Below are 15,180 nucleotides of genomic sequence, written 5' to 3' on the forward strand. Positions count from 1 at the left end.
ATCACTGGAGTCATATTTCAGAATGTAGGGCCAGTACTAACCTGCTTTTTCTGCTTGATACAAACAAATCTATCTGGTTTATCACATTTTGATAGAGTTGATATATTGTAGAGGAGTTTTTATAAAATGCTCTGCAGTTAGACACCTTTTATTCTGCTCTAGGTTTGATTTGTCTTCACCTGGTTTCTCATCTAATGAGGTTAAGAGATAAAAAAAAAAATAGAATGTCAGGGTAGGAACATGACCTTTAAGCACCTTCTGAGATTATAATAAAGTTTCTGTCGGCTAACTGAGTTGTCACTTGGCCGGCTCTCGAGGACGTGAAAGGTTAGAGCAGCTGCGGTCTTGGCCCTGTCCCTCGTGGTCTCCTCCCTGAGATGCATTTACCTAATCCCTGCCCTCGGTCCTGTGACCTTTTGATTTGCACCATGCAGAGAGGGCAGCAGGGGTGTCTCAGTGTGTGTGTGTGTGTTGGTGTGAGACAAAATGTGTGGGTGTGGGTAAATGGACAGGACTGAGAAGACTGCATGTTGAGTTGTCTGACAGAGGAGACAGTGAGAGTGATGGGAAAAACCATCCTGGTTGTCACTGGGGTCCCGGCAGTTTGGCATCTCTCCACACGCCACGGTGGACGCCCACAGGGCCTGTGAACAGACGGCCAGAGGGTGTCGCTTTGCTATGAAAAATATAAAATCACAAATAATTACATATTCAAAATCAAACCAGATTAAATTTTACTGGTGTTTTTCACTTACAACCACTGCTCTATATGGAAATTAGTGCAGTTAAGCACAGCATGTGTTTCTAGGGTAAAATAAACAATGCTACTCATTTATAATAATGTTCTTAAACACCACCATAGATGTGTGATGTAGAGACACCAATACTTAACATGTGCACAGCCTTTACGGTTGTTAAGTATGAAACAGGTTATTTGAAATATTTTATTTTAAAGTACATGTAGGACTGAATAAAAACACGTGTCATTATCACAAAATACACTTCAGTACTTAATTTCTACTACAGTAGATGGTTCTATTTATGAGCTTTTGTCTGCTTTGTTGAGAACGAAAGGAAGGAAAGGGCGAGAAGTGTGTGTGTGTGTGTGTGTGTGTGTGTGTGTGTGTGTGTGTGTGTGTGTGTGTGTGTGTGTGTGTGTGTGTGTGTGTGTGTGTGTGTGTGTGTGTGTGTGTGTGTGTGTGTGTGTGTGTGTGTGTTCTATACAGTACATCTGTCCTCTTGACCTCCACAGCTTGCTCGTCTAACCCTGCAGCTGCCCTGCTATGCACACAGTCTATTAACTCACAAACACACTCACCACAAAATCCAGACAGTACAAACATTCACACATAAATTCAATCTCACTCTTTTGTTGGGAAAACCCGAAAATAAACTTGTGTGCTTTTGAATTGAACGAGGCTTTTGGCTTTAAATAACTTTGCCCTTGTGACTGTCTCGGGTTAAAACCACCAGTGAATGTGATCCCAGTATCTCTAACTCGTGCGTGTGTGTGTGTTTTTCTCTTCAGGGCAAAGTGGCCTAGGGAAGTCCACTCTGATGAACACCCTGTTTAAATCCAAAGTGAGCCGCAAATCTGTTCAGCCCAGCCCAGAGGAGAGGATCCCCAAGACCATCGAGATCAAGTCCGTCAGTCACGGTCGGTCAAAGCTCACGTCCAGTAGCCTGCAGCTTAAATCACTTCCCTGCTGCTTTATCATACTCCTGATGTTTTGCTCTCTCTATGGATTTGTGTGTTTGTGTGTGTGTACTAATGAAACAACACCTCTTTGTCCAGATGTTGAGGAGAAAGGAGTGAGGATGAAGCTGACAGTGATCGACACTCCTGGTTTTGGAGATCATATCAACAATGAAAACTGGTGAGTTAAGTTAAAGTTACTTCATCTCAAGGCAAATTTGCACAAAAAAACGTGATAACAAAACCCTCTTTTTATCACGCTACAGTTGTATGATTTAGTTTACATCTCAAATAACATATTTAAGTGTGCAGCATCTCTTTAATTGTTATCATCATCATGTATCACTATACTTTCACCTACTGCCATGTTTTGAATGATTGTCGCTGTACCTTCGTTCCTAACGTGCGTTTCCTTGGTCAGCTGGCAGCCCATCATGAAGTTCATCAACGACCAGTATGAAGCCTACCTGCAGGAGGAGATCCACATCAACAGGAAGAAGAGGATCCCAGACTCCAGGGTGCACTGCTGCATATACTTCATACCTCCCACAGGCCACTGGTAAGATAACATATCAAAGCGACCAGCAGCCCCCCTCTTTCGTTTCTCTCGGTCTCTCCCACAGCTGCAGAGATGAATCAGGCCTTCTGGGAAATCTCTCCCCCTGACCTATTGTCTTTCCACAGGTCTTGTAACTATGTCTTTCTCCAGCTCTTCTTTTTTTCTGTCTCCGGTGACCACATGTGGAACTCATTCTCTCCTCTCAGTCACTATAAAGTATCACTTGAGGAGTCGGGTTTCACGAAGAAACTGAATCCTATAGGTCTCAGAGTTGAGAGCGGTGGAGAGATGGTAAAACTAAAAAGGATCAGGATGTGAACAGTGCCTTATATGGAATAGAAGAAATATAGTAGTGCAGTTGATTAAAGGTTTATCGATCAGTGTCTTCACCGTTAAAATGTACGAAGTAATTAGATCTTGAGATTTTCTACCTCGCCAGAATCTCCCAGTGTCCTAATATGTCGTGTCACTGAGCCTAAAAGTATTTTTCTTCTGAATTAGAATTTGGACAAGCTGCTTCATGAGAGGTCTGGATCTGATTATTGTTTAATCTTGTGAAGAGTGACTCTTTCTGTTCATCTGGAACATGTTTACTATTATTAAACAGACGGATGGAACAGATCTATCAAATCCAGTTTTTGGTGGAATCCATCATGGCCGTGACCACACATGAGCACATTTCAGAAAAAGATTTTTGAAAACATACACGCAACACACAATACAACCATACCACGCTCAATGTAACAGTAACTGCAACCGCTGGTGTAATTTTTGCAGGAGTCTTTTGTCTGAGTGCATTAAATGAAGAAAGGTTTAGTAGAATTAAAACCAGTCTCGTCCAGAGTGACCTGGCAGTGTCTTGACGAAGCACATGTCTCTTGTTAAACAACCAGGTGGAGATTGTTTGCTTCGCGTGCATGACGTTTGCTTCGGCTTCACTCTGCTAATACTGACATGATACGGACCACATTTCTCCTGCTGCTTTGTCGGTGATTAGGGTCAGTCTTTTTCTCCCCAGTCGACTCTGTAATTAGTTTGATTCAGCTGCGGTGAGTGGTGTGTCCTCGTATGCCCCGAGGGTCAAGGAGGACGCGCTGCAACAAATGCAGGCAAACATCCAGGCTCAGGGTATTTGTGGTGGACGGAGGCGTCCTGATAGGGGAACTGTGTAGTACACAAGTAGATGAAAGAACACAAAACACTCATGTGCACCAACTGTAAACATTCACCAATTTTCAAATGATCTGACTGCATATCTCAGTGACGGCTGCATCCACTGCTGCTTCATATTTCAGTGCACTGGTAACTCAACAGTTGTCCACTTGAACCTTCTGCCTGTGAGTGGGGGATGACTTGTGGGTGGGTGTGTGTGCACCCCACTGTTTGACATACCCCCTCATCATCGGCTCATGTCACCACAGCTGCTGCTGCAGAGAATGTGTGTGTGTACACATGTGTTCATGTAAACCTGTGCAGGGAGTGGACTGCACTGGACAGTGGACATGCTAACACTTGTAAAACCACCCTGAATGCATTTGTGTGTTATCTTGCTTGCAGCTGCACACTTCAGCCACTCAAAATGTTTCCTCCTTTGTGACAATGTCCCTAAAGTGTCCACACACACACACACACAGTCATGCATATATCAATGCACAATGCACATAAATGCACTCTTATGTGACGAACAGAACATCTGTCAGGAAGTGTTGTCTTCCTTAAAGTCAACCAGAGAGTTGACAGCATGAAAACATGAGAGACATCTGTTTGGGCTGGTTCAACCTGGCATAGACATGAATAGGGTTAAATAATAGACTGTAAAAATAGACGAATCTGCTGATACTTCCTCCCACGATCCAGAAAATTCAACCAAATTATGGCGGATACGAACGCTGCCATTTTGCGCAGTTAATGACCTGTACTGTAGCCAGCCACCAGGTGGAGATCGAGACGCTTCTGCTTCACTTTATGGGATCCGTCATGTTGTCTATTTTTATATACAGTCTATAAGTTAAATAGACAGACTTTCAGTAAGTGATGTTTGCATATGTTTGAATTGGGAGCCTGAATCTATTGTAGACGCATCTGATTTTCTGTGCAAAGAAAAATGAGTTTGATCCTTATAACTGTACTGTTTGTAATACATACTTCCACAGATTTTATTCTGGGTCATGAGGAAAAAAAGCTTTGGAGAAATATTAGAAAACTCTTCTTTTCCTTTTTCATTTCATACAATAACACCAGTTGAAGTTTTAAATTGGGGTCTAATGCAAAACAGCCTCTGGATTCCTTCCTCAGAACTTCCCTGGTACCTCTCTAAGTTTTTCCATCATTGGAGATATTATGTGTTTTTTTTTCTTTGTCTTGTTTGAAACATCTCAAATACCAGTTTGTAAATTTGCTTTGAAGCTGCCTCTGTGGTTTCAGATAGATGAACCGTGCACATGAAGTGGAACTCAGTCTTGGCATCAGCAGACATTTCCGATAATGGCGGAGTCGGCCGCAGTATTTCCCTCTGGGTAGTCTCGTTACTACCTCGTTTAACATTTTCTTCCTGAGAAAAAGGAGGCTGCTCTTTGACTCTAGTCGCTGGTTTCTAATCCGTCACTTAAACAGAGCAGACGACAGAACTTCACATCCTCCACTTCTTATTTCATCACAGAGGTGGTTGTTCTCAATTTGTGTAAACATGACATATATAGGGCGATGCATGCATGCAGGCATGTAAGTGTAAATGTGTGCATGCGTGCATACATCCATATTTATTGTCTGTACAACATGAGTGTGTAAGGATACATGTGCACACGACGTGTTTGCTCAGTCATGCATATGGCACAGCACACATTTCTATATTCTTGCATCTATGCATGCAGTCTTGTAATTTATGTTTTACAAACATTCACACAGAGAGATTATCAACCTCTGGACCTTTCTCTGACCCCTGCCCTCTCCCTCTCTGCATGACACATGCCCGTCATCCACAAGATGCATAAAATGTAATGCTCTGTATTTTCTTTATTTCTGCTTGAACGCGTCACTTTACGGTGTCCTATCTGTTTGTTCTCTTTCTTCTCTCGCTCTATGTATCACATGCTCCCTTCTGTTTCATCTTGTGCTCATGGTGATATGGCTGTCACTCACAGTGTGGGGGGAGAGAGAGAGAGCCAGCCAGGCATCTCCTGCAGCTGCTCCTGGCTCTTTGAACCAGGCTGGCCTGGTTTGGGCTGGGGCTAATTGGAGGGCATGAGCAAGACAGCATGAGGGGGGAATGTGTCTGGAGGAGCAGCTAGAGGCAACATTGAAACAGAAAAAGAAGCAGGGGGAGCAGAGAGAAACGGAGAAGAGAAGAACAGTGTAGACTGATACAAGAACAGTGATTATCGCTGCTTCACAGAGACGTAACAGGAAAAACATGCAGAGAATATACTATACCAAGTTTGTGTTTAAGTCAAGCAAAAGCAGAATTTCAAGGCCAAATGTGAGACACAAAGACCAACTGTTTTATGCATCAACCTTCATAACGAATGTACAAGCTTTCCTACCGTCACTCAAATCTCACCTGGGAGATTAACATATGTTAATGTAATAGGATGAGGCTCCATATCAGAAACCAGGGTGAGCTGAATGTATCACAGTAGAGCATGATCATCCCCTAGTGGTTCCTCTCCTCCATTGCATTCACATCTTAGAAATACGCAAGCTCTAAAGCAGTGGTTCTCAAATTGGGGGTCTGCAGATTCCAGGGGCCACATCGCCAGGGGGTCCGAGAAAAGTTTCCACATTCATCCATGAAAATGAAGAGTATTCTGTACACAACTAATATCTTTCTAAGACATTTCTCTTGTTGTTCTTTCACATAACTGAGGGACATGCACAAGAGGGTCCCCGGAATCTTTTATGTCTTGTGGGGGCTCTTTGGCTGAGGAAAAAAATTGTTGTGCAATAGAAAATATTTCTTGAGTGCCAGAGGAAAAAGCAGCGTTTTTTTTATCCATTCTGGATTTAGCATCTCACAGTTTGGTCTCTCTGGAATGAAAAGAGAAGACATTTACAAACAAGTAACTCTTTGAGCAGAAATTGTATGAATCTGCATTGTTGTAATTTGAAATATTTCCCTCTTTGTCACTGGCCGCTTCCTCGTTCAGATTTAATTTTAATCATATGAGCAACAAGGACACAGCTGTAGATTCATACATGAAATTAAAGTCGTACTCTTTGGTCTGTTTTCTCCCACAGTCTCCGGCCTCTGGATGTGGAGTTCATGAGGCGCCTCAGCAAGGTGGTCAACATCGTCCCCGTCATCGCCAAGGCCGACACGCTCACCCTGGAGGAGAGGGACGACTTTAAACAGACGGTGAGTGCTGCCAGGCACCATAAACAAAAGCCAGCTGGGTACAAACCCCACACTGTACATTAGAAAGTCAATACATAAATAAGAACAATTTATTCAAAAGCATTTATTTACTGAGCAGCATTCCACAGCTCCTAAGTCTGGCCCATTATGAGAAGTGGGAACCTTGGCCCAGTTATCGTCAGAGCTGGCAGGTCCTTCACTACTGGTGAATTAATGGATGATCATACAAGTCAGTCAAGTACAGACCGGTTGACACTGAAACAAAACATGACCTCTATGAAACATGAGCAGAATTTTAAAACGGTAGAAAGAATGTTTGAATATTGATCTGTTGATGGTTCAGTTGGTCCACCACATTAGTCGAGATGGAAATATCTCAACCAATATTAGATGTATTGGTGGTTTCAAGGTGTTGTAGCCTAATGACTTTAGTCATCCCTGGCCTTTTGAGGTCGATATTTTTGGTTTTTAGTGAGATGCGTTACAGACATATACATTTTTAGTTTTTCTTTCCTCTAGAGTTATGTAGGTTGTCTGTGTATGAAAAGATCTCAGTTAAAAAGCCCAATCCAGATCATGTCCACCACAGAAAATACTGATCCTGAACCTCCTGAAACACCTCATCAGCTGTATGACTGACACTTCCTGGGAATCGTGAAATCACAATTCAGCACTTTTGCATAATGCACATCTAGCGGCTAGTTTGGCTCGCCAGCTTATAAAGCCAATTAAGCTCACGGTCACATACTGGAATGCAAAGTGGATATCGTTGGTCAAAGATCACAAACGATATGATTTGCCTCGTTTAATTCTCCAATTTGCCTCAGATGGTTTGCCACTGATACATTAGTGTATGTGTGAGTGAGCTGTAAAGTGAGAGCGGAGGTCGACATTTCCTCCACACGCTGGAAGCAGTTGACCAATCCCACACCAGAGGGGCCCAGCTGGCCAATCAGAGTGGTCTGGGCTTTATCGGGGGCCTTAAAGAGACAGTAGCTAAAACCAAACGTTTCAGACAGAGGCTGAAAAGAGGAGCTGCAGCAATGGACACTATGAGGAAGCATGTAAACCTTTTCAAGTAATAACCCATTTTAAAAGTAAGAAGATGAATATCTTTCCGTTAATATCTTTTCAGATTTATTTATAGATCGCAATGCACTTTGGTACAGACTTTATTGATCCGCTGATTTTGACTACCCTCGTCTCTCATCGTTCATTTTTTCGCTTGGTCTGAGACTCCTCAGGCTGATAATCCTCCACTGTTACCTCACAGCCAGCAGCTCCTTATCACGCCTTTCCCTGCCTCCACAGAGCCTTGCTCCGGCTGGCTGGACTCTTAAACCACCTCAGTGTGTTTCTGTCGGATAATTCTCGGTCCTCAGGAGGCACACAGCCACCTGCCCTCCTCCATCATTTCCTTTATCTCTCCGTCCCTCCTTCCAAGAATACGGACTTCCCTAACAGCTTTATTCATTGTACAGAGGTATTGAGGCACCATGGGTGTCTTGGCTACCACGTTCCCCCTGTTGCCTGTAACACCGTCCAATAAGACTAAAGCCGGGATTGGAGCAGGCCCTGGCAGTGAAAGGAAGCCGCAGGGCTTGTAGCTGAATTGTTTTGGTTGGCCGCACATGCTCTATATGACCCTGAAGATTATTGACTAAAAGCCTTTTGTGCCAAATGTTCTTTTTTCTTCCATTTTCCCTACAGCAACTTGACATGCAAACAGAATGAGAGTTTTTTTTTCTTCCTTTCTTTTTTATTAAACGTTGGGCCTCAGTATGTCCAGCTGTGAGTGTCTGGTCGAATTCCTCTAACCAGCAGTTGATGTGGCCTCTTTGTAGAATTGTACTTGGTTTGCATCCTTTAATGTAACCCTGAGAAAGCTTCCAAGGATAAACAATGAAATGTTTGATCAAGGACCAAGTGGAAATTGTCAGAGTTGTAATTGTGGGAGAGAACAGTCATTCATTAAATGGACATTTCTCCAAGAGGCTTGTCCGTCGATTTTATTTTTTGCGTCAGAGCCTGAGTTTCAGTCGTGATATCATGTTGTCAGTACCTGAAAATAAATGGTAAAGTTCAGATACATGAAAAATGTACTTAAGTACATCAACAAAGTAAATGTACTTCAATACATTCCCCCAATTTGCATCAACATATGTAATCAAGTATTTAATGAAGTTCCCTGGTGGGTCAGAGCAGCTTCTATTCAAGTCTGTGGCTCAAACCCAAACACTGTATGTAAACAGGTTTCAATCCAAGCATTGTGTGCGTGTGTGTGTGTGTGACTAATTGACTTGATTATTAGCTGCTGAGATGACAGATGACGGATTTAGAGCAGACTGACCTGACTTACCTCTCGTCAATCTGTGCCTCTGCTCTCTTTCTGGAAATCTGTTTGTTGCGCCAGTTGGACTTGATGTTTCTTTGTCCCACTGTGTTCAGATTAGAGAAGAACTACGAGCCAATGGCATCGACGTTTACCCTCAGAAAGAGTTTGACGAAGACGCAGAAGACAGGATCATCAATGACAAAATCAGGGTAAGTTCAGACACGGTACAACAGCCACAGTATCAGAACATCCTGCTGTGGCTCAAGCACTTCACCAGGCATTCACAAATTCGATATGTTCATATTTAAGCCTTTGTTATCTGCAATCTGCAATTCTTTAATTGTATCTTTTATGTTTGGTTTCATCTGAAAAAATCACTCACAGCATCTTGTTCTATTGAAAAACAAATCACCAATTACACTTCAATGACCGTGTGTTTGTGTGTGTGTCCACTCAACAGGAGATGATCCCTTTTGCTGTGGTGGGCAGTGACCAGGAGTACCAGGTGAACGGGAAGAAGATTCTGGGCAGGAAAACAAAATGGGGCACCATAGAAGGTAATAAAAATCATTTCTAATACGCACGCACGCACGCACACACACACACACACACACACACAGCTTGTCCTACTAAATAGACAATAGAAAATGAGTCAGCAGGCAGAATAATGTATGTTTCCTGAGGCTCTGAATGCATGTTCACCATGCTCACACGTGGCCTCCACCACCAGCATCACAAAAATAATTTGACTGACATTTATTGTTATATAAATATATTACAGATTGGCCTAGTTAAAATAAGGTCCATCTGTGTAGTGGAGTTTAGTCAAACATTAAAGAACGGCTCATTTACCGCACTCACACCTGGTTCACACCTGTTCCATTTACACTGTGCCAAGACCATCTAACTTTATCACTCTGATGATTTCATTTGACCTGATCTATTGATGACATGTACACATCATGCCCACAACAACAAAGACAACAACGTGTTCATATTGTCAGTGTCTTTTGAACATGTGTGAAGTTGCAGCTTTCAAACGTGGCCAGCTGGTTGAACTGTCTGTTGTTAGACAAACAGGCGTTGTGTTTACACGCGTCTCTGATTCTGTAACCGGGGAGATGTACGAGACAGGAGGAAGGGATTTACAGGGACTTTCTGTGTCCAGAGGGGATAACAGGCAGAAATATGGCACACACACACACACACACACACACACACACACACACACACACACACACACACACACACACACACACACACACACACACACACACACACACACACACACACACACACACACACACACTTGCCTGCAGTAACTTTGATACAGTTTACATTTGTTGGCAAGTGTAATAGGATTGCTTTTTATCAGTTGAGTGTCCTTACCCCACCCACGTGTGCTTGTGTGTGTGCGTGTGTGAGAGAGCGAGAAGGAGAGATACAGCTGAAGGAGGTCTGAACAAGGGACTAGCAGTGTTAAACAGTCTCCTTCCCACAATGCACTTCATTACACTCTTCTATGGTGCATAGTGAACTCCAGTCCATTGACTGAATCATAAAATATCAATCATTCATCAAAAAAAAAACAATCATTCATTAATTCATCTGTTAATAAGCAGGATTATGCCAAAGCTACTGGATGGATTTCCACAAAACTTGGTGAACGGATGCGGTGCGGCTCAGGGACGAACCCATTCAATTTGTGTGTGGATCCGATCAGGGGGCGGGTCCAGGATTTGTTTTCACTTTCTTCAACATTGCTAAATAGGTCATTTTGCAACATTTCACTGTTTTCCCAGGGAATATTTAATGGATCTTGATCTGGCTCGTTTAGGGAACTGAGTGTGTGAAATTTTGTGCAGCTTGAATGAATAATAGGAGACTGTTAGCCCTAATTTTTAAATCCTCAACTGTTTGAAAAACATTAGAAATACTTGTAGCGTAAGGTGGAACAAGGCGGTTTTCCTTCCTAAAGAGATGACATTTCTGAGGCTGCACAGTAGCTACTCTCTCAGCAAGCATTTTGAAATTAACTGCACGGAGCTGCAGGGCGGCAGAGGTGACGTGCACATACTGCGGGACAAATGCCGTCTGGAAGAACAATCTTCGTTCTAGTGAAGGCGAGCAGCAGGTGAGAGGGAACGAGGAAACAGAGGAGAGCGGAAGCCGCTGGGCTGCCGCACTGTCGGCGGCGACATCGTAAATTAGGCCTCAGAGGAGAAACCAGAAGTTAAGTCTCTATAAGTGGAGAAGAAACAGTTTTTTTCATGGGTTGAAGCGACAATTTGAGATGAGAGTGTGGGAGGCGTGCATTAAATGTATATATCGTACTTGTATATAAAGACGTCCTGCGTTCTCGGGAGTAGAAAGTGGAGATAGCAGCCGTGCAGCTCGTTACAAGTTAGTAATGTGCTCTCTCGACGCCACTAATCAGCACTCGCAGACGCAGCAGTCATTCCACTCTCTTCCTTTCAAAGAGAATTTAATTTCCTGCCCCTGGATTTCAAAGCTTTACATAAATAGCACCCTCCTTTTTTTTTTCATTTACACTCTTGACATAATCTATAATTCAAACATGCGTTAGTCCTACTGGAGGCTGCGGCAGCTTGTCACGGGGAGTTTGTTAAAATGTCTCACTTAAAGTCGCCCCAGTACAGAGAGAGGGAGAGCTAAGATGTATTAAATTACTCAAAAGTGGAGATGTGTGTTATCTTGGCTTAAAAGAAAATTGCTGGCGGTGTCATGTTCGAGTATGCCCTTCATTTGACTTGTGAGCAACAACGCCACCTAGTGGCAGGTTATGGGATGCTTCCAAAGAGGGTGGTTTGAAGCATCATATGTAGTTATCTAATTACTTCAGAGTATTAAATGTGTTGGACTAACTAATGTTTCTTCTTCTCTGCTCTTGCCCTCTATACAGTTGAGAATATTGCACACTGTGAGTTTGCTTACCTGCGAGACCTCCTCATCAGGTGAGCTTCCACTGCTCGACTTTATGAATTCTATCATATATATGGACTGGTGGTAGATCCGAAATCTCTCACTTTGTCTTGCCAAGGTGTTAAAGTGAATTGGAAACAGCACTGAGACTCTACGAAGCTTCATATTCACACTGAAATCAATACTAATCTTTTTTTATAGATAGGTTGATTGACAGACACTGTACCAATACTCATGTTTTTCTGTTAAAATGTCAATGTAAAGCTAAATGGTTAAATGTATTACTTTAGTTTAAAATTAGCTTACATTTGTTTTGTTTTGTTTTTTCCTTTAGTTCCTTTATATATTTGCACTTTAATTAGTATGGTATGAGCTCTTCTAATATTGTCTGTTATGTGTGAGTGCACCTGTGGAGTGCTACTTATTTCATTGTACTCATTGAAGTTGAAGTCGTTCTTTGCAATGTAAATAAATAAATCAAATCTTATCAGTACAGGGATATTTTCAATATAGATGGGTCATATCGGTGTGAGGCAGTTTGCGTTCACGATTCACAAATAGCTTCTTTGAGGACAAGTAGTGAAGTGCACACAAAGCAGATCTGGGGTCTGCCTTGATGGCACCGACTTTGGGAACCCTACTTACCGGTGCTGTAATGACATCTCCTTTCTTTCAGGACGCACATGCAGAATATCAAAGACATCACAGGCAGCATCCACTACGAGACGTATCGCGTTCGCAGGTTAAATGAATCCAACGGCCATTTCACCTCTCTTCCCACTGTGGAGCCAAAAACCAACGGTCTGCCCGCGGAGCAGCCCGCCGTCCTGCAGGCCAACGGAGTGGCCGCCCAGCACGGAGCCCTGTCCCACGAGATGTAGAGAGTCCTGTGTGGTGCCAAATTATGATTTCAGGACACAATAGATACACACACACACACACACACACACACACAACACACACACACACACACACACACACACACACACACACACAACACACACACACACATTTATATTCTGTTTACATGAATATACGGACACACACACACACACACACACACACACACTCATGCTGTGAAGACCATTTTTGTTACATAGAAGGACTACCTAACCACAGCTTTTAATTTATCAGGAGGTTACAAGACACAGGACTCAGAGTAAATCCCAGCATTTTGCTTCTGTTGTGTTTTCCCCAGTTACAATTTTGAGCAAAGTCACGTCTTCGCTGCAGATCCACATATTGTACCACTTGTTTTTTTTCCCCCCTCCTGCTTTTGACTTCCCTATGCAATCTACATTCAGGGTTTTTTACAATAAACCATGAATGTTGTCAGGTCACAGATAGACAGAACCAAACCAAACACGTACAGTACATGTCTCATTAGTCAGGTTTGTGCGTTTATTTTTTTAGCGCTTCCACTCATTGTCAGTGCAGCGGCCATGCAGGGAAAATGTGAGGGATTTAAGAGTGAAGTTATAGGTACAAGATTTTGATTGGATTCAATCAGGATTATTGTAAAAGCTGAGGAGAAACCATAATTCAAAATGAAGTACAGCATGTGGGATGATATACGATATTAGCTCTGAACTAGAAACAACTGTAAGTGCCACTGGCCTGCTCTACTTTGTGTTGTGGCGTATAGATTCTAGGGTTAAGTATAGGGATATTATAGATTAGGTTTATAGTATTATGGAGGATATAAAGATATTGCTGACACCTCTGCACTGCAAAATAAACAAAAGAAAGCAATAGCAGTGTGGAGCAGCTTACGGGGAGAAAAACGAGTCGTCTCGTCATTATTCTGTTGTGTTATGATGTTTTTAAATCCCTTTTATGCCAAACCATCCCGTCTCCTTCTATATAAAGACAATATTGTGTAACACAGTCATACCTTGCATTTTACATCGCTCATTTATTATTGTGTTTTTATCGCTGTTGTTGTTCCTGGTCTAATATTATTGTATGCGATGGGGTTGTGGAGGAATATGTGCAACTGTTTTTTGTTTTCTGACTGTAAACCAAATAAAGTCATCAAAATCATTTTTTTCTGTTCTAAAGAGAAGCACATGCAGTACATAGAGTTGTTTTATGAATAGGTATTTATGTGTATGTTTAGTGTAATCAGCATAATTCAACTTTTCATTGTTGCAGGTCTTTAAAACAGTGACGATCTTTTAGCTTTAGACGGTGTTTGTTTTCCGTTGCCTGCACTCACACATTATGTCGTACCCTGTTGCTTATAGGCTCCACTGTAACTGGTGCCCAAGGAGCTAACCTGCCCGTGAAGTGGTCTGTGCTTGTTCATTCAATATTAATAATTACGACAGTTGGAGCAGTTACATTTACATTACGAGCGATTTTATCACAGGATGTTTCCTTTCCACTAACGGGAAGAATATGTTCCAAACAATCTTGTATAACACCCATAAATTGACACGATGCCACTGTATTTGTAATGTGGAAACAAAAACTTGCTTTCATTCATGCACACCGGATGTTTTATATAGAGGCTACGTCTGAATTCATAACATCCTCCTAATTTCCTGACAAACGTAAGTCAACAGTGTTTGTTTTGCGCCTTCGTGTCCCATTCAAAATATTTTCTGTACACGCAAAGAGAAGAGATGACTATTGTCCTTTATGCAGAGAAAGTTATTGGGTTACACTTTGTTTACTGTTGTATAGTTCTTGTGTAATTTGTTATGGTATCATAGATCAAGGTTTCATCTTTGATATGCTATATCTCAAAGAATAAAGATTGATATTTTTATTGTTTAAAGTCAATTGTGTTTATTGTCCTTATTATGCAGTGTTAAATCCAGGAAATCATGAAAATATTATTTAATTACGTAAGTCCATTTCTCTATAACATTTTTCAAATATCACCGTAATAAGTCTTTCACATCTACATTTCATCCCTTGAGACGAGTTCATGTACTTGAATGTTTAATGAGGTATTGTGTCTTTAATTAAGGAAATTTCACTCAGTTCATACCTCAAGTCCCAACAGACTACATTTAAATTCACTAGATCCATTATTTTGGGGGATCTGATATCAGTCCAATTTTTTCATTAAGATTCATGCGATATTCCGTAAGTTATCTTTTTGCTTTATTGGCCACTTTGTCCAGATCAGTGTCAACAATTTAAGGGATGTTTTTTGGGCCCACGTCTCATCCTTCCACCAAGATTGGTGAAAATCTATTAAGTAGTTTTCACATGATCCTGTTGACAAACACACAGACAGACATACGGGGGTAAAACATCAACACATTGTTTACTGCAGTAAATTT

At 41.9% G+C, this 15,180-nt stretch overlaps 1 protein-coding gene across 9 annotated transcripts in view; it reads left to right on the forward strand.

The window, feature by feature from the left end:
* sept9b (septin 9b) overlaps positions 1–14,671 on the forward strand; it is a 76,226-nt gene extending 61,555 nt beyond the window's left edge. For 7 of the 9 annotated variants that reach the window (XM_035167856.2, XM_035167886.2, XM_035167864.2 and 4 more), the window contains 8 exons: positions 1,529–1,657; positions 1,796–1,877; positions 2,118–2,255; positions 6,489–6,606; positions 9,055–9,150; positions 9,402–9,498; positions 11,865–11,916; positions 12,561–12,874. In XM_035167856.2, coding sequence (XP_035023747.1) covers positions 1,529–1,657; positions 1,796–1,877; positions 2,118–2,255; positions 6,489–6,606; positions 9,055–9,150; positions 9,402–9,498; positions 11,865–11,916; positions 12,561–12,765 — 917 coding nt within the window. In that variant the 3' untranslated portion in view covers positions 12,766–12,874. The other 2 variants (XR_007034692.1, XR_007034691.1) reach the window with 2 other exon arrangements.
* The last annotated feature ends 509 nt before the right edge of the window (positions 14,672–15,180 follow it).

The sequence above is a fragment of the Hippoglossus stenolepis genome, chromosome 2, assembly GCF_022539355.2.
Source record: "Hippoglossus stenolepis isolate QCI-W04-F060 chromosome 2, HSTE1.2, whole genome shotgun sequence".
In the NCBI taxonomy this organism is placed as follows: Eukaryota; Metazoa; Chordata; class Actinopteri; order Pleuronectiformes; family Pleuronectidae; genus Hippoglossus; species Hippoglossus stenolepis.